We start from the raw sequence: 20,458 nt of genomic DNA, 5'->3' as shown, positions 1-20,458 counted from the left end.
GGGAACCCTATTGTTTTTCTACGGATTTTTCATTATTTATTATTTATTATTTATTATTATTATTCTTCTCCGCTGTGTCTGTATGGGCGCAAGAGCCTGAAATTGCAAGGAAAAATCTGACATGGCAGTCTGATAGAAAATCCTGACCGCTACTCAGATTCGAAAATTTGGTCCCCGCGTCACCTAGGTGGCGCTATTGCGGAGGTCAACACGTTTCAGCTACTAGCTCCCAAACCGTAGGTCCTACAGTCAAAAACTTTATATGTACATGATCCTTGGATGATTCCCCATCTTTTTTGTATTGGCCACGCCCATTTCCGCCTAACTAGATTTTTTGCTAGATCGCAAAAAATGCAAAACTTAGTTTTAATCACCTATTCGTCATTTTTCGTCGAATCAACTTCAAACTTCGTACATATGATCTATGGACTAAGATAAGTTGTTGTGATGCAGAAAAATGCAGAAATATTGAAAATTGGGCTAATGACACCATGTCAAAATCAGTGCGCTAGCTAGCACATGTGCTAATTGATGATATCTTCACCATATCTCAAGATAAAGTGATGAGACTCTAGACCCTTATGAAGTATGAGCGGTAAGCCCTACCTTCCCCATTTTGTTTGGATTCACCAAAAGGGGGCGCTAAAGAGTCAAAAAGTTAGTTTGAGCTAAACGGCTTGATGGATTTCCACAGAACTTGGCACATATGTTAATCATTGGACCCTTAAGCTATATTTTGAAAATGATTAAAAAGTGGGCGTGGCTTATAGGCTTTAAAAATTTTTGCCCTTTAACTGATGAAAAATACATATTCTATACAGAAAGTTACAAATCATATCAGTCATAGTGACATCTACAATCACAGAAAAAAGTTTGAAGTTTGTCCAATAGTTGGCGCTGTTGTACCCCAAAAATGTTTTTGGCATGTTTCTCCTCAATATTTTAGTAAACAAGCAAATGGTCTCATCCAGTATGTTCATTGACTCAGTCAAATTAAGATGAGTATTTTAAAAAATGTTTTAAACTTATGCTAATTAGTAAAAATTTGCATAGTAAGTCAAACGTACTTTCGTTAACTCCTCCCGGCCGTCAAACCCAATCACATCACAACTTTGCCTGACAAGAGAGGAGGAGCGGCTGACCAAACGATCTGAAGGGATTTTGGATAATTTTCTTACTTTTTTAAATATGAATTTTTTAAATATTTTTTTGGGAATGAAAAAGTTTTTTTAGCATAACTTCAAAATATTTGGACATTTTTCAAAGCTGTTCATAACAGTCAAACCTAACGTCAATTCAAGTGTATGTCTTAATTTTCACCTTGATTAAACAATAGGGGGCGCTATAAATAGCAATACATTATACTGCTGACCTGGTTAAATGGATCTGCACGAAACTTAGTGGTTGTCATCATTGTAGAGTCTTAAGACTACATTATCAATATGGTAATGATTGATCAATGTGGGCGTGGTTTATGATCATTTAAAATTTCAAATTTGAAAAATTTCCTAAAAATCATTATTTTCATGTAAGAAGCTACGTTTTCCAGATTATGTTAACTGGATAGCCATGAGCTTAGATATTGAAAACCGCAGCTCCACGAAGATGTTTGCGCTTTAAATTTACAAAAATACATTTTTAGGCTAGCAATTGTAGCGCAAATTCTGTTCTCACAATCTTCTTGTAATTTGCCACAAAGTTCACTCTTAGGTGGTTTATGAAAGAAAAAAAATGTCGTATTGATTTGAGCTCCCCCTTGTGTTTAATTGTAGGACATATTTTTGTCTACAGCCACTAATGCAAATATTATTTTATTGTAAGTACAGTTTTACATTTATGACCCCAACAAAAATATAAGAAGAATTCTCACATCACAGAGGCAACCTGGGAATATTTTGAGATTTCTGTACAAAAGCATAGATTTTTAATGAATTTTTAACTTTTTACCAGTTTTTCTGTATAGTTGGACAACAACGTAATTAATTTTTGTTAGAAAGTTTTTTTTAGGTATACAGTAAATATAAGCCATTTACAACATTCCACATGTACCTATGGTGATCTGAGATTTTTCTCCTAATTTTAGAAAGTAGCACTATTTTTTTATGAATATTTGAATTTTTGTTGTGACCTTTATAGTTATATTTCCCAATTTTTCTTCAAAAAAGCTTTGAGTCTACTGATTTAAAAACAACATCATATTATTCCGCATGTTAACACTGCCATGTGAGAATATTTTGGTAATTTTAGGATGATTTATGTATTTTTCATGATTTTTTAAAACATTTGGTCAGTAAGTCACAAAATGAAACTCGTAGTTTTTGTTGAAAATCTTTTAAATCTAAAGACATTATCAAGTATTTATGTTATTTGTAATATTCTGTTGATGTATAGATCATTGTTTGATAATCTCACTCATTAAATCTTCACGTTCTTTAATAAGGAAACAGTGGAATTCCATTGTAATCACGGTTGAGAAGTCAGCCATGCCTCTGAAAGATATGTGTATAGGCTTTGCAGGTTTAATGACGTATCCTGAGTGTTACTTTCATTGCGCCGGTTGAAGTGAGCTGACGGGACGCCGGCGGGAGAACGTGTTTTTGGGGCGGGACCGCATGAGGACTGGCGAAGTTGAGGGCGGGGCGGGTGGGCGACTGGCGCTGGGGGCTTGGAACCCGTTGATAACTGCTTGCAGTTCTAGTTATTTATTAGGGTTCCAAGCCCAAAGGGCAGGGAACCCTATTGTTTTTCTACGGATTTTTCATTATTTATTATTTATTATTTATTATTATTATTCTTCTCCGCTGTGTCTGTATGGGCGCAAGAGCCTGAAATTGCCAGGGAAAATCTGACATGGCAGTCTGATAGAAAATCCTGACCGCTACTCAGATTCGAAAATTTGGACCCCGCGTCACCTAGGTGGCGCTATTGCGGAGGTCAACACGTTTCAGCTACTAGCTCCCAAACCGTAGGTCCTACAGTCAAAAACTTTATATTTACATGATCCTTGGATGATTCCCCATCTTTTTTGTATTGGCCACGCCCATTTCCGCCTAACTAGATTTTTTGCTAGATCGCAAAAAATGCAAAGCTTAGTTTTAATCACCTATTCGTCATTTTTCGTCGAATCAACTTCAAACTTCGTACATATGATCTATGGACTAAGATAAGTTGTTGTGATGCAGAAAAACGCAGAAATATTGAAAATTGGGCTAATGACACCATGTCAAAATCAGTGTGCTAGCTAGCACATGTGCTAATTGATGATATCTTCACCATATCTCAAGATAAAGTGATGAGACTCTAGACCCTTATGAAGTATGAGCGGTAAGCCCTATCTTCCCCATTTTGTTTGGATTCACCAAAAGGGGGCGCTAAAGAGTCAAAAAGTTAGTTTGAGCTAAACGGCTTGATGGATTTCCACAGAACTTGGCACATATGTTAATCATTGGACCCTTAAGCTATATTTTGAAAATGATTAAAAAGTGGGCGTGGCTTATAGACTTTAAAAATTTTTGCCCTTTAACTGATGAAAAATACATATTCTATACAGAAAGTTACAAATTATATCAGTCATAGTGACATCTACAATCACAGAAAAAAGTTTGAAGTTTGTCCAATAGTTGGCGCTGTTGTACCCCAAAAATGTTTTTGGCATTTTTCTCCTCAATATTTTAGTAAACAAGCAAATGGTCTCATCCAGTATGTTCATTGACTCAGTCAAATTAAGATGAGTATTTTAAAAAATGTCTTAAACTTATGCTAATTAGTAGAAATTTGCATAGTAAGTCAAACGTACTTTCGTTAACTCCTCCCGGCCGTCAAACCCAATCACATCACAACTTTGCCTGACAAGAGAGGAGGAGCGGCTGACCAAACGATCTGAAGGGATTTTGGATAATTTTCTTACTTTTTTAAATATGAATTTTTTAAATATTTTTTGGGGAATGAAAAAGTTTTTTTAGCATAACTTCAAAATATTTGGACATTTTTCAAAGCTGTTCATAACAGTCAAACCTAAGGTCAATTCAAGTGTATGTCTTGATTTTCACCTTGATTAAACAATAGGGGGCGCTATAAATAGCAATACATTATACTGCTGACCTGGTTAAATGGATCTGCACGAAACTTAGTGGTTGTCATCATTGTAGAGTCTTAAGACTACATTATCAATATGGTAATGATTGATCAAAGTGGGCGTGGTTTACGATCATTTAAAATTTCAAATTTGAAAAATTTCCTAAAAATCACTATTTGCATGTAAGAGGCTAAGATTTCCAGATTGTGTTTACTGGATAGGCTAGAGCTTATGTCACGATAGCCGCAGCTCCACGAAGAGGTTTGCGCTTTATATTTACAAAAATACATTTTTACGCTAGCAAGTGTGGCACAAATTCTGTTCTCACAATCTTCTTGTAATTTACCACAAAGTTCACTCTTAGGTGGTTTATGAAACGAAAAAAATGTCGTCTTGATTTGAGCTCCCCCTAGTGTTCAATTATAGGACATATTTTTGTCTACAGCCACTAATGCAAATATTAATTTATTGTAAGAAAAGTTTTACATTTATGATCTTACAAAAATATGACCACAATACACACGTCACAGAGGCAATCTGGGAATATTTTGAGATTTTTGTACAAAAGCATTGATTTTTAATGAATTTTTTACTTTTTGCCAGTTATTTTGTATAGTTGGACAACAACGTAATTAATTTTTGTTAGAAAGCTTTTTAGGTATACAGTAAATATAAGCCATTTACAACATTCCACATGTACCTATGGTTATCTGAGATTTTTCTCCTAATTTTAGAAAGTAGCACTATTTTTTTATGAATATTTTAATTTTTGTTGTGACCTTTATAGTTATATTTCCCAATTTTTCTTCAAAAAAGCTTTGAGTCTACTGATTTAAAAACAACATCATATTATTCCGCATGTTAACACTGCCATGTGAGAATATTTTGGTAATTTTAGGATGAGTTATGTATTTTTCATGATTTTTTTAAACATTTGGTCAGCAAGTCACAAAATGAAACTCATTGTTTTTGTTGAAAATCTATTAAATCTAAACACATTATCAAGTATTTATGTTATTTGTAACATTCTGTTGATGTATAGATTATTGTTTAATAATCTCACTCATTAAATCTTCACGTTCTTTAATAAGGAAACAGTGGAATTCCATTGTAATCACGATTGAGAAGTCAGCCATGCCTCTGAAAGATATGTGTATAGGCTTAGCCGGTTTAATGACGTATCCTGAGTCTTAGTTTCATTGCGCCGGTTGAAGTGAGCTGACGGGACGCCGGCGGGAGAACGTGTTTTTGGGGCGGGACCGCGTGAGGACTGGCGAAGTGGAGGGCGGGGCGGGTGGGCGACTGGCGCTGGTGGCTTGGAACCCGTTGATAACTGCTTGCAGTTCTAGTTATTATTATTATTCTTCTCCGCTATGTCTGTATGGGGGCAGGAGCCTGAAATTGCCAGGGAAAATCTGACATGGCAGTCTGATAGAAAATCCTGACCGCTACTCAGATTCAAAAATTTGGACCCCGAGCCACCTAGGTGGCGCTATTGCGGAGGTCAACACGTTTCAGCTACTAGCTCCCAAACCGTAGGTCCTACAGTCAAAAACGTTATATGTCCATGATCCTTGGATGATTCTCCATCTTTTTTGTATTGGCCACGCCCATTTCCGCCTAACTAGATTTTTTGCTAGATCGCAAAAAACGCAAAACTTACTTTTAAACACCTATTCGTTATTTTTCGTCGAATCAACTTCAAACTTCGTACATGTGATCTATGGACTAAGATAAGTTGTTGTGATGAAGAAAAATGCAGAAATATTGAAAATTGGGCTAATGACACCATGTCAAAATCAGTGTGCTAGCTAGCACATGTGGTAATTGATGATATCTTCACCATTTCTCAGGATAAATTGATGAGACTCTAGAATCTTATGAAGTATGAGTGGTAAGCCCTATCTACCCCATTTTGTTTGGATTCACCAATAGGGGGCGCTAAAGAGTCAAAAAGTTTGTTTCAGCTAAACGGCTTGATGGATTTCCACAGAACTTGGCACATATGTTAATCATCGGACCCTTAAGCTATATTTTGAAAATGATTAAAAAGTGGGCGTGGCTTATAGGCTTTAACATTTTTCGCCCTTTTACTCATGAAAAATACATATTCTATACAGAAAATTACAAATCATATCAGTCATATCGACATCTACAATCGCAGAAAAAACTTTGAATTTTGACCAATAGGTGGCGCTGTTGTACCCCAAAAATGTTTTTGGCATGTTTTTCCCCATTTCTTTCGTAAAAAAACAAATGGTCTCATCCAGTATGTTCATTGAGTCAGTCAAATTTAGAAGAGTATTTTAAAAAATAATTTAAACTTATGCTAATTAGTAGAAATTTGTATAGTAAGTCAAACGTACTTTCGTTAACTCCTCCCGGCCGTCAAACACAATCAAATCCAAACATGGCCTGACAAGAGAGGAGGAGCGGCTGACCAAAAGTTGTGAAGGGATTTTGGATAATTTGCTTCTTTGTTTTTATATGATTTTTTTAAATAATTTTTTTGGAATGAAAAAGTTTTTTTAGCATAACTTCAAAAAATTTAGACTTTTTTCAAAGCTGTTCTTAACCACCATACATAAGGTCAATTCAAGTGTATATCTTGATTTTAAGCTTGATTCGACAACAGGGGGCGCTATAACTAGGAAGAAATTATACTGCTGAACTGGCTAAATGGATCTACACGAAACTTAGTGGTTGTCATCTTTATAGACCCTTTAGACTACAATATCAATATGGTAATGATTTGTCAAAGTGGGCGTGGTTTATGGTCATTAAAAATTTCAAATTTGAAAAATTTCCTAAAAATCATTATTTTCATGTAAGAAGCTACGTTTCCCAGATTGTGTTAACTGGATAGCCATGAGCTTAGATAATGAAAACCGCAGCTCCACAAAGAGGTTTGCGCTTTAAATTTACGAAAATACATTTTTAGGCTAGCAATTGTAGCGCAAATTCTGTTTTCCTAATCTTCTTGACATTTGCCACAAAGTTCACTCTTAGGTGGTTTATGAAACAAAAAAAATGTCGTCTTGATTTGAGCTCCCCCTTGTGTTTAATTATAGGACATATATTTGTCTACAGCAACTAACGCAAATATTATTTTATTGTAGGTACAGTTTTAGATTTATGACCCCAACAAAAATATAAGAAGAATTCTCACATCACAGAGGCAAGCTGGGAATATTTTGAGATTTTTGTACAAAAGCATAGATTTTTAATGAATTTTTAACTTTTTGCCAGTTTTTCTGTATAGTTGGACAACAACGTAATTAATTTTTGTTAGAAAGTTTTTTTAGCTATACAGTAAATATAAACCAATTACAACATTCAACATGTACCTATGGTGATCTGAGATTTTTCTCCTAATTTTAGAAAGTAGCACTATTTTTTAATGAATATTTTAATTTTGCCTGTGACCCTTACAGTTATATTTACCGATTTTTCTTCAAAAAAGCTTTGAGTCTACTGATTTAAAAACAACATCATAATATTCCGCATGTTAACTCTGCCTTGTGAGAATATTTTGGTAATTTTATGATGGTTTTTGTATTTTTCATGATTTTTTAAAACATTTGGTCAGTAAGTCACAAAATGAAACTCATAGTTTTTGTTGAAAATCTATTAAATCTAAAGTTATTATCAAGTATTTATGTTATTTGTAACATTCTGTTGATGTATAGATTATTGTTTGATAATCTCACTCATTAAATCTTCACGTTCTTTAATAAGGAAACAGTGGAATTCCATTGTAATCACGATTGAGAAGTCAGCCATGCCTCTGAAAGATGTGTATAGGATTTGCAGGTTTAATGACGTATCCTGAGTGTTACTTTCATTGCGCCGGTTGAAGTGAGCTGACGGGACGCCGGCGGGAGAACGTGTTTTTGGGGCGGGACCGCGTGAGGACTGGCGAAGGTGAGGGCGGGGCCGGGTGGGCGACTGGCGCTGGGGGCTTGGAACCCGTTGATAACTGCTTGCAGTTCTAGTTAAAGTTGTGTTTTATTGTTTTTTAATGCAACTTCCTAAGAACTTGTGTTAAATATTCACAGGCCAGTGACATAAATATTAGTGATTATTTGGCCGGAGTTACACTGAGAGTCGCCATTAGGACTGAATTAAGCATTTCTAAGAGTTGATATGTTTTAAAGCATGCCTGAAAAATATCTTGGTACAAACCAAAAGCAGCCTAAAGGACACTACAGCAGCATTCTCTGCCGGGAGCAGGGATCCATCCTACAACCCTCCAATTAATGGACAAGCTACTCTAATTCCTGAGCTACTGCTGCCCTAAATGCACAATATTATCATACAAGGCACTTTGTTGCCATCATTCATTATTAAAAACTATCAGAAAATTGTGTAAAGAACAAGAGGGGAGTGGGGGACTGGAGAGAAACAAAAACAGAAGCTGTAGCTAATTAAATATATGCAATGTGATATTTGTACTAAAATGTACTAAAGTGACAAGAGCAGAGCGATATCATTCACTAGGTTGCCTGATTCATCAGTCATGCCCCAAGGATAGGGTAGGCTCTGTCGATGAGTCCAGTTGCAGAGAGGATCAATCTGGCTTTCTATCTCGAGGTTCTGGTCATCATGGACCTCAACGTCTAGTCAGAAGGAAGCATCTCGAACACATCCGAGCTGACACTTACTCAAGTGAATCACGGCAGGACCTTGCTGCCATCTTTGAATGTGACCAATTCATTCGTTCGTTCATTCGTTTACTTTCTGTAACACTTATTTTCTTAGTTGTTGTAGTTCTGTGGTCTATACAAAATATTTTTACGAAATTCGTTGTGAAATCAGTCTCCTTTAAAGCTGCTTTATTGGCATTTTAAGTACCTCCCAGAATGAGTCGCTAATGGCTCTGTCACTTTAAAGACCAAGTTTACTGTGAGACCATTTTCAGTCTCTCTGAAATTCTGACTAAATCAGGTCTAAAAGAAATGGGAGTGGGTTTAAGGCTGTGTCAATTCAGGGTCTGCATCCTTCGTCGGCCGGTTACGTCACAGCGCAACGACCAGGCCTGTCCCAATTCGAAGACTCCTTCAAATGCGGTCGACAAATGCGGCCTTCTTTTCGCCTGCAAGCAGGATGGGTCTGGTGTATCCTTCAGTGGTTTACATTTCCCAAGATGCCTTGCGGGTCGGACTGCAGAACTTTTAAAAACAATGGCGGACAGTGAAGTGGGAACTGTCGGAGAGGATTGTGCATATAAATGTCAGTATAAACTTAAACTGTTAGGTTAAGGACTTTTGGTGATACATGAACGTTATTTTAGTTAGAAATGTTACAGTAAAAGTGCTTGTGTTGCGGTCTCGGGTCGTCTGTTCGGCCGCTCGGTGTCGTACTTCTCCCGCTACGTTTTCCCCAGATTTTAATAGAAGTTTGTATTTTAGGGACAAAAGAGAAAACCAGGGAATTTATTAAGCTTAGGGCGGAGATGGACCACATGATCACTGGAGCAAAGTATTCGGCGGCTGTGGCATGGAGGTACAATAACATCTCATATTTTAAAAACTGTCGTTTGAGTTTATGTGTTTCTGCGAAAACATGAAAGGAATAACCCGTTGTCCTCTTTTCTCTTCCTGTTGTTTTTCTTACATGTTTGTTAAGACTATTCTGGAGAAAATGGGCATCCAGGGGAAGGTGACAGCGATGACCAGCTTCTGGAGCTGATCAGGGAGGACATGAGGCTGCAGAGGGAGGCAGAGCAGCAGAGGACACAGGAGAGAAGGAAGAACTTTGACAGAAAAACTGGTTAAGAAAGATTAAACATGTACATATAAAAGAAATATCTAAATAAAATCAGTTCTGTATTAAACTCTTGAATTATATTTTTGTTTACAAATGAGAATTGTTTACTAGAGGGTATCCGCTGGGTCTTGAAAAGTCTTAAAAGGTGATAAATCGGTTTTGGTCAAATGAAGACCCTTAGAAAGTATTAAAAACTATTATCACATCTTTGCTCAGGCTCAGCTTGTCGAAAGTATTTTCTCTGAATTAGCTCTCCAACAGTCAAGGAAATGGTTAAAAAGCTAAATAAAACTTCGAGCTCCATCGTTTAAAGTTCCTTCTCCCTTCTGCTCAGCGGTTCCACGGTTGCTAGGCGACGGAACCTTCGCCGAGGGAGTGGCGGGAATTCATGAAGGCTAGGCCTGTCCAAATTCACAGCCGTTAACATCCGGTCAACTCGGCCGACGTGGGCTGGGTCCTTCGAAGGATGCAGACCCTGAATTGAGACCCAGCGTAAGTCTCTGGGCGACTCCATATTAGACACCATGTGTCCTCCTACAGGAGCCCGTGAGGACAAAACACATTTACTGATTTGTAACAACGGTTACAAACTGTTTGCCATTCATAAACGTTGTTTCACACATTTACCTCTTCGCTCTTTGCAAGTGATGAAAGGGAGTCTGATGTGCTTGTCATTTTGCTGGTGGTTGCACTCCCAGGGATTTTTGGCCCTAATGGCCATCCGTTGGTAAAATTTGACTTGAACACGAAAATACCACTTTTGTTTAGGCAGAGCCATTTAAAATAATAAACAGAAACTGCTGCAGTTACTTGATTGTACTCAGAAGGAGTCATTTTCCTCCAGGTGCGCAGCTTCATTAATCTGTGAAACTGGAAGTAGGATGAATGGATGACAAATGTGAACACTTACCTAATTCAGACTAGGGTTGTCACGGTGTGAAAATGTAACCTCACGGTTATTGTGACCAAAATTACCACGGTTTTCGGTATTATCGCAGTATTTTTTTTAAACGTGTTACATTTTCAGACAATTAAATAAACCCTGTATATCAGGAAAATATTGTCCTCAGTTTGTGTCTAAATTTAGCCTAAAATGTGTTATTTTGTAATTATGTTGTTTATTTGTTTACATTTTTCCCCTTTAGTCTTTAAAATACCAATATTTGTCCATAACTTCTTATTTTATGTCTGTTTGATGTCATCATTTTAAAAATATTAGACCAGATGAATGATACTCAGTACTCAAGTAGCCTTCTAATCAGATACTTTTTTACCCTTACTTGAGTAATAAACCCTATATCAGGAAAGTATCGTCCTCGGTTTGTGTCCTTCCAGTGAGCTTTGCAGATGTGGGAAAATGTCATCAGGCAGTAATCATTGTTAAATTCATAATTATTCTCGGAGAGAGACCAACTCTTATCTGCCCCTGGGAGCCCCGTAATGCATAGCGTCATTTCAACATGGGGGTGTCCGCGACACGGTTTATATGCAGGTAGCGGCGCTGCGGCTGCTTTATATAGCGACTCGTTGCATTCTCCCTCAACCCAAATCCTCGGATCACGCATTTTAGCTAAAACGCTAACGTTAGCTTGCCTTGCGTTGACTGTAGAGTTGTGGGTGATGGTCACGCAGATGTGTCATGAGATTTGAAGCGTTGCTGCCTTTCACAGACACTTTTTCTACACGTGCTGCAAACAGGATAGCCGTCTTCTATCAGCTGTCCCTCGGCATTCTTCAGATATCCAAAAAATGCCGTACTTCCCACTTTGTCTTCTTTGAGGGATAATAAATGTCCTCCTGAGCGCTGCCGTCTCCTCCTTTGACCATTATTTCAGCTTTAGCTTCAAGAAAGTTTTGGTTGTAAACAACAAAGTGCGCATGTGCCGCCGGCAACTTCAGCAGATGATACGGTGGCTGGTAAGGGTCACCGCGCCTACACCACAGCCACGGTAACCCACCGAGATAATATAGTTTTTAAAAAAAACAAGACGGTTATTATTATTGTCAACTTTTTTTACCGGGGTTTACCGCTACACTGGTTACCGTGACAACCCTAATTCAGACAGTGTTAGGTTCTGAGATATTCAGTGGGCTCATAAATCATGATTTATTTTTCTGTAGTTCTCAATTAGAAAATTAAAAGGACATAGTTTTCCAATTAAAAAAAATTATTCCAAGTGAAAAAGCAAAAATTCACGTGATTGAGTTTTGAACTGCGTAGACACCAACGCCTCAGCTGAGCGGGGCAGTATGTAGAGAGCACGTGTTCCTCTACAGCCGGCAGGTATGCATTTGTCAGTCTTTAAAAAATTAAGCTGTTTTGATGTGAGAGGTTTCCTTTAGCGAGCACCATAGATGCTATTCATAAATAGTGCTAAAAAATATTCACTCAATAACAGGTGTGTATTCTCATACTTTTGTACAATAAAGATGCGTGATTTTTTTGTGTGCTTTTATTTCTTTGAGTAATTATCGTAGATTAAAATCTCAGCCCATTTAGCAGTTTTGTATTTTTCACAAATTCAAAGAGTAGCTGCGCTCTGCAGAAGCCGGACGTTTAAAGGTGCATCACTTTCAGCGTGTCTTACAAGCATCGTTCCACTTTATCTTTATGCATTCCTCGTGCATTGTTTTATATTTGAGACTTGCATCTAGTACACACGTTCTGATCAGTTTGCGTGAAACTGTCAGCGACGGCTAAAGATGAGGCCACCGTCAGAGATTAAGGCGGTGGTGGGGTCATGATGTGGGGAAGTAATATTTAGCCAGCCTTTTTGTCTCTATTATTAGGCTTTCTAAAATGAAGTGGGTGGAGTGGGGGCACGGGGGGCCGGTCCTGGGACTCTGTTTGATCCTTGATCTCCATGACCCCAGTTGAAGGGTCTTAATCTCTCTGTTGACCTCTTCAAGGATTTTTAGGAAGGGTTACAGGGGTCTGTGTTGACTGGGATCTGTCAAGAGTGGGTATGCTGTAGGAAACTCAGCGGGGTGGCATGCTTTTCCACATGAGCGGCGATGAAGGGGTGCAGTGAGTCTGGAAGATGTGCAAATTTACATGTGTGCTAATCCATGAGTACATACAAATGTAGAGTCAGGTTTGTGAGATGCTAGTTTATATCACTCATTTGTAAGGAGAGACCTCTTAGCTAATCTGCCTCACTTTGTTCAGACAAAAGCATTCTCTTTCCTCCTCTTTAATGGATCTCCGCTTTTATAAATGCCTCTAGTTGTAGGGCAGTTACTAAGAAAGACACAACAGACTAAAGTAAAAGTATCTGTGTACCCGCATCATAAACTAGAAATATACCTTCATTCATCATGCAGATGTCCAACTCCGTCCATAGGGTTAACTTTCCTCTCTGGCCTTTGGGCCTCAGGTCTCCAAGACAGTCGTCTTCATGACAGTAAGAGGATAACGCTGTCTCTGTCTTCAGGGCTCAAAGTGAATGTTGTGACAAGACAGCAGACTGTACTTTTTAGCATTTAACTGCACCTCTGTTGAGTTGCTTGATTGTGTAACCCACTGGCATTGCACATATCCTTGTTTGGGTGCTAACTGGCCAGTGTAGTATTGTTCTTCTTGAAGATTCATTATCCAGAACCAAGTTTGAGTTGGTCCAGGATTTCACTGGGATGCTTCAGATGGCAACTAAATTACAAGATTCACGAGGCAGTTTCTAGAATGTAGAAGGGTTTCTAAACTTTCTCCGTTTTCTCAAGTGATTCACCACGAGCGTCTGGACCCATCTAGATGAAATTTCTATTGAAAGTGTGAGAAACGTAAGATAACTTCAGGACGAGTCTGAGATGAAGCGAAGAATGAACTAAAATAAGAATGAACTGAAGACAGATTTGGTCAGAAATAGAAATGTTTTGAATAAATCGCAAAAATGAAATTCGCTCAACATTTTCATGCTCCACGTGACTCAACCATGCATATGTGCTACTTTGTAGTTGCAGCCCAATGAAATATTGTCTAAAGTCAATGAATCTGGTGATACTGGGGCAGCAGTAGCTCAGGTGGTAGAGCGGGTTGCCTCATGATCGGAAGGTCATGGGCTCGATTCCAGCTCCGGCCAGGGGTATCCTGCTGTTGTGTCCTTGGGCAAGACACTTCACCCAACTTGCCTGTGTTAGTGGTGGTCAGAGGGGCCGACGGTGCCAAATGGCAGCCTCGCCTCTGTCAGACCTCCCCAGGGCGGCTGTGGCTACAAGTAGCTTACCATCACTGGCAGTGTGTGAATGTGAGAGTGTGTGAAAGCGTCTTTGGGGGTCTTGAAAAGCGCTATATAAGTTCAATGCATTATTATCATTATTATTATTATTATTATTATTAATACTGGAAGGACTATAGAGCTCCGGGAGTTGACGTCACTTCTCCCGGCATGCAACAGTTCAAATCGAAACGGCGCCATCTTGGCAGGCAGAAGCCGGCAGCTGGACTATTTGTTATTGTCAGAAAACTCAATCAAACGGGAAATATGGTAGATTCCTGTTGTGCCCCAGGATGCAGAACAAACGCGGACGGCATAAGGAATGAGCCATCTACAGGATTCCCCAAGATCCGGAGCGCCGCAAACGTTGGATCATTGTAATAAAACGCACTAGTGACCGGGCTAAAATGAAGCTGTGGGATCCCGAGAGTAAAGGTTTTCGCTTATGCAGCGACCGCTTCATATCAGGTACTTAAACCAACGTTTCCTCAACTGTGTATGGTATTTATTTTAAATGCTTTTATTACGATTCTTAGCGGGCTTCCTAAACTTATTTTGGCGTGGCTTTTTCTGTCTTATTACTCACAGTAACAAGTAAACATCACGTAAAACGTTGCCTCGTGAGTTCTGCGAGCTGCCGTTTCCATGTTTTATGATCACAGCAACTAACCGGCTAAGCTGTATTTAATTTTTAAGCAATGGTTGATCAATTGTCAAATCACACATAAAAAGCACTTTGGATTGCTATTTTCTGTCTCACCGAGACTACTTACGTGTAAATCTGTTATTTGTCCGTCCATCCATCCATTTTCATCCGCGTATCCGGAGTCGGGTTGCGGGGGCTGTAGCGTGACTTCCCTCTCCCCAGCCGCCGGAGCCAGCTCCTCCGGGTAAATCCCAAGGGGTTCCCCGGTCAGGTCCGGTGTTGTGCCGGTAAGAAGTCCGCTCCGACAGCTTCTGGCGTTTTTAAAAAGTATCCCAGGGGCACGGTAAGGATCGGAGATGTTTAGTCTATTTAATTTCTGACTATATAAAACGATTTCTTCTGTTTTAAAGTGTGAAGTAAACTCCGACGAAGTAAAATCCAAGCGGATCCCGTTCATGTTCATGGTTACATCCGTGTTTGTTTACCTTTTTTGCATGCCAAAATGGCGTCCACTAACTGAGAGTCACGTGGGGTCCGGAGCTCTATACGATATGTTGCCATACTAAACATTGGAAAGCTCAGGCCAGAGGTCCAAGATACAGCCAGTCTTATTGCAAGATCTTGTTTTTCCATCAGTGAGTTAGGCAGTGAAAAATGCTTCCCCCTATCAGTGGGAATTTGAATTGCACCTCACAAAATAAATACAGTAAATGTTTGCATGTAAATTCTTAATTTAAAAAATCGTACACTTAAATAGGGCTGCAACAACGAATCGATAAATTCGATGAAAATCGATTACTAAAAGCGTTGGCAACGAATTGCGTCATCGATTCGTTGTGTCGCACAACTCTTCCAAAAGCGCCCCCCCCCCCCCCTTCCCGCCCGCCGTTGCGCGCAGACCAGAGCAAGTCAGATCAGCGCGAGGGAGAGCCGCAGATCAGCGCGAGGGAGAGCCGCAGATCAGCGCGAGGGAGAGCCGCAGATCAGCGCGAGGGAGAGCCGCAGATCAGCGCGAGGGAGAGCCGGCAGATCAGCGCGAGGGAGAGCCGGCAGACTTGCGCTGCTGCGAACCGGTTCCGCATTGTTGCACAGCGATCCAGGCAGCTGCTTCCAGCGCACGGTCCATTCTCAAAGTGGCGCAACCAAAAAATTATAATTAGCACACTATCGTTCATGTCCGCACATGTTCTCTATTTTCTGTCTTATTTGTGCCTGAAGCTCGCTACTGCGGAGCTCATCACCTGTGCTGTGGTGATGTCACCTCACGCAGCATCGAAAACGCGCTCTCCGCTTTTTGGTCAGGAGATCCCTTTGATCTGCTCAAAAGTAACTGATGAGGTGAAAAGGTAAGAATCCAGGCAACAGATTTTCTGGAGAATTAAGAGGAGATGCAGGAAGATGAGAGACAGACAGGACAGGAAAATAGTTAAATAAAAACAAGAAAACAAAACAAAGTGTTGAAAAGTAAAATGCAGGTAGATTTATCTCCACGACACGTTTTTACCAGTAAAAAACAATAAGTTATACACATGTAATATTTATACATCTGATACAATTCAGATCACCTTCAAAACTCAGTCACACACCCAGGGCCGTTTCAAGGCATTTTGGGGGCCAAGGCAAAATGCCCCCCCCCCCCCCCCCCCCAATAACTGGGCTCCCCAGAAGCCTCTGTGTAATTGTTACCCTCTCCAGTAGTGTTAGTTATATGGTGTTTATAAAAGCTCCTCAGACATTACTGACATGTTCTAATATTATCAGATGAAAAACTAAATTATCAGACATGCTGTCTCATCTGCTTCTTTTATAAACTTGCAAAAAGTAACAAAACCATTTGAAAGCCACTATTTGTGGATTCTCTGAAAGTTTCCATGGAGTGTGTGACAACTTATTTTTTCATTGATCCTATCGTCTAATCTCACAGCTGAAACAAGCATCCTTAATAATCTGTGCACAGGAAGCTTATGCTGTAGTAAAACAAAAGGTATAATAATTTATTATTAATAAAACCTTGTTGCAGCACTAAAGCAGAAAAATGAGATTTTGCATTAAATATGCAAAATATTTACATATGAATTGTTTTAGAGCCCTTTTATTGGCAGAATCTGATATTAATTTAGTTCTTACAAAAAATGGGTCCCAACATGGTTTGTGTGGCGTTGCCATAGTGTGACGTCATAGGCACAGATCCCCTGTCCTCTTGTTTGGAAATGGAAATATGATCACCCTACATTAAACAAACTGTCCACCCGGGCTTTTGCGCTGCACAGAGACGCTTTGCTGCCTATGACTTCGAATGTCAGTTGAGAGTCAGTCTCATGCAGACTGACCAATGAAGAGAGGGCCTCAAGTTAAGACCCTCTCCTCATTGGTCAGTCCACACGAGGTGGGTCAAAGGTTACTCTGGGCGGGTTACGTGTTGTCAGGCATTCAAGTATTGAGTATATTTACTGCATATTACAGTAAAATATTCTGTATGTGACCACATTATGGTGATCCTTGGGTCGTGATGATGGAGCCCTTGAATATTGTTGCCCAGGGTACAACAAAGTGTTAATCTGGCCCTGGTTCCGCCGTCACATTCCCGCAGAAACTGGTTGATCACACCGGGGCCAGACTACTAGCATGTGGTTTTACAACCACAATGTCCTCAGAAGCAAAAACGCTTTTAAAAGGGAGGGAGGAGTCCTAACTGTTGCTGCAGGCGTGTTGTGTGAGAGTGCAGTTATATACTGGTTAATATATTTTTGGGTTCAGTTGCTTTCATGTGGCCTAATGTGAGTCTATTTGGGATCATTGGAATGATCAGCAGCATTTCTTGATGTGACTTTATGGCAGTTGCCCAGGGCACCATCGCAAGGAGGATGGCATTCATTTACTTTAGTTTTATTTGGTATTTTTTCAGTCATTTTTGGAAATAGTGATCAATTTTGATTAATTCACAGCCTATGTTTAATTACATTTAAAATAAATGTCAACAGATGAGATCAAACAAAACAGATGAGAATTGCCCTTAAGCTGTTTAACTTGGACCAAGCATTTTAGGTCACAGATAGATGTAGCTTAGGGTCTCTGTCTATACACCTTTTAAGACAATTTAGGTGATGGCATGTTGTTTTTCTGCTATTGAACTGTTTTCTAATAATGTTGTGTTAAATAAAGTGAAGGAAGGAGAGAAATAACGTTTCCCTAGCAGTTTTTAAAAATTTCACCATGTAATCCGATTAATCGATTAATCGTGTCGAGACCCCATCCGATTAATCGATTATCCAAATAATCGTTTGTTGCAGCCCTACACTTAAATATCGATTTAGTTTCATGACACAAAATATCACAATATTTCAGTGTATTGATATTTTCTTAGATGCCTACTAGTAATTATAGAAAAACCACTGCGGCACATGATGAGGAAGAGCATAAGCCTTGGTTTATGCTTGACGCATTTACTTTCCGCTTGGTGATGCGGCTCGCGGATGGAACGCGCTTCACAACTCGCAGCGTTTATGGTTCATGCGGCTTGTCTCTGCGGTGAGCCAATATTCTCCCAAACTGTAAGGGGCAGCATGGAGCTCTACGGCATGTATCCAACACTACACCATAGTAGAAGTAGAAATTACTGTTGTTTACAACGTGGCATTTCAGCAGTTTTTAACAGCGTCCTCGTCTTTTCCGACAGTGCGAGCTATTTCTCTCCAAGAATTATTAACAACATGTTGATCACGGTGATCTCTGAGAGCTGAATCATACAAATGTCTGTATTTACCAACCTCTGCCATAATAGTTCTTGCCAGTCCACCATGTTTTTCCGCGTCCGACCGTCCGCGTGGTTAGAAAATTTCCTAGGTGCGCGGTGCGGAAAGTTTGGGTCATGAGGAGGGGCGTGGTTGTTAAAATTACGCAATTTTGCCGCACGGAGCCGTGTGGACCTCGCGGACGCGTCAAGCATAAACCAAGCTTAAAGGGACAGTTCATTACTAGGATAATGGTGGCAGAGGAGTGAAGTGACCGTCCCGTAATCAGAAGGTAGCAGGTTCTAGCACCGCTTACTCTGTCCTTGAGGAAGACACTTCACCCACTTTGCCTGCCGGTGGTGGTCAGACAGCACCAGTGGTGCCAGTTTTGGGCAGCCTCGCTTCTGTCATTCCGCCCCAGGGCAGCTGTGGCTGCATTGTAGCTCCTAACTACCAGCGTGTGTGTGGGTAGGTGAATAACTGGCTGCGTTTCCTTTCCATCTACTTCTTCCCAGTGCAGTTTAGCAACTGATCATAAGGTGTTGGCAGGAAACATTTAATGTCGATTACAAACTCGTTTCTAGGTGTTTTTATGTGAAGACGCAACCTGACAGGAAGCACAGGACAATAAGAGATGGAGGTGTTTTCATTAGAACGTCTTTGATATTCAAGCCAGATAATTAAGTCGACTCTTTCAACTTGTCTCCTCTTCAAGACCTCCAGAATTGTCTGAGTGTTGTCGACAAGGTGTGTTGCAACACGCCCATCCTCGAGCAGCTGTGCGGATGTGCTCATTGAGCACACTCGTGCATGTCACGTCAGCGGGCCTCCTTTACTCAACAGTTTGATTTTCCCCCTCTCATTATGGACACTAGCACACAACATTATGTTATGTGGTCACTTCACTCCTCACCCTCAGGTCTACAGCTGCCCTCCAACTTAACCACAAGCAAATAAGCTCATACCCAGACACTGTGGTCTCCTTCCTCGCTTCTTCAGCTGGAAAGGTTTAGAAACACTTCTGTGGAAAGGAAACCATGAAAAGTGAATTTGTTGTGAGGGGGGAACCGCAGAGCTGGGTAGATTGTGATAATGACAGATGGAACACTTCCTGGCTTCTTGTTTTGAGAGGAGATACTGATCCCCAGCAGCGTTGCCTTAGAAACACAGAGTAGCCAAGCACAGATATTACAGCGACTGGGCTGTGGAAAAGCGAGAGGTCCGAGGAAACACAAGTCTGAAAATGAGAATGGTATTTTGGGAGAACGTCAGTGCCCCAGACCTCCCCTTTTGCTTATCTCCCTGCCCATCGTCTGGAGCATTTCAACCACGCGATACTTGTATCCAGGCCACGGGCGTTTGCCTTTGAGTGTGTGTTTTGTTGTGTAGTTCTACCACAGCTTCTCCAAATGTCACATCACCTCTGTTTCATTTGTTCTAAACAGATTAGCTCACCTCAGCAGAGTCAGGATGGCTTTTTTCTGAATTGTCAGCCATTTTTTGTTTTTTTTTTGGTGGTGCCGTAGCTCCTAGACCTCTTTATTATGAATGGGGCGATTTACTATTTGTAGCCATTTGAGCACTTTTTCATTTGGTCTCTACAAAGCAACTTTTGACAGCTGATCTTTCAGCGGGGTTACTTCATACAGGTAATCAGGCTACGTGTGTTGGCCTGCACCGCTTTACTTTTGTTACATGGAATGCATGCACACGCAGTTATGTTTTCACATTGATCTAATGATGCTTACACTGTATCCCGGCTTTTGGGTTTTTTTTGCATCTACATTCCTTCATGCTACAACCACCTCCAGATGTTATCCCCCTATACTGTATCTGTGGTTTTTTTGACTCTGTAAAAGCAGCGAACCCTTGCTTGTGTTAGATTTCCTCCCATAAAGTCACTTTATTTGCCAGTGTTTTACATCTCGTCAAAAGACTTTGACATGGGAACCCCTCAACTAAGCATTCTGGATAAAACATTAAGGGGGCCGAGCCTCACAAACAAACTGTTTTGACTTAAAAA

General features: G+C 40.0%; 1 protein-coding gene across 7 annotated transcripts in view; it reads left to right on the top strand.

The window, feature by feature from the left end:
• The window catches only part of arl15a (ADP-ribosylation factor-like 15a), a 177,680-nt gene that overhangs the window by 108,398 nt on the left and 48,824 nt on the right, over positions 1–20,458 (top strand). Inside the window, exons 6-7 of one of the 7 annotated variants that reach the window (XM_054731657.2) lie at positions 9,487–9,580; positions 9,704–9,907. The exons of 5 other annotated variants lie outside the window; for them this stretch is intronic. In XM_054731657.2, coding sequence (XP_054587632.1) covers positions 9,487–9,543 — 57 coding nt within the window. In that variant the 3' untranslated portion in view covers positions 9,544–9,580; positions 9,704–9,907. Of the gene's footprint in view, positions 1–9,486; positions 9,581–9,703; positions 9,908–20,458 lie in introns of those variants that run through there. One more of the 7 variants, XM_054731655.2, reaches the window with a different exon arrangement.

The sequence above is a fragment of the Nothobranchius furzeri genome, chromosome 17, assembly GCF_043380555.1.
Source record: "Nothobranchius furzeri strain GRZ-AD chromosome 17, NfurGRZ-RIMD1, whole genome shotgun sequence".
Taxonomy (NCBI): domain Eukaryota; kingdom Metazoa; phylum Chordata; class Actinopteri; order Cyprinodontiformes; family Nothobranchiidae; genus Nothobranchius; species Nothobranchius furzeri.
Note: the sequence above shows the minus strand (reverse complement) of the source record. Positions and strands in the feature narration are given on the sequence as shown.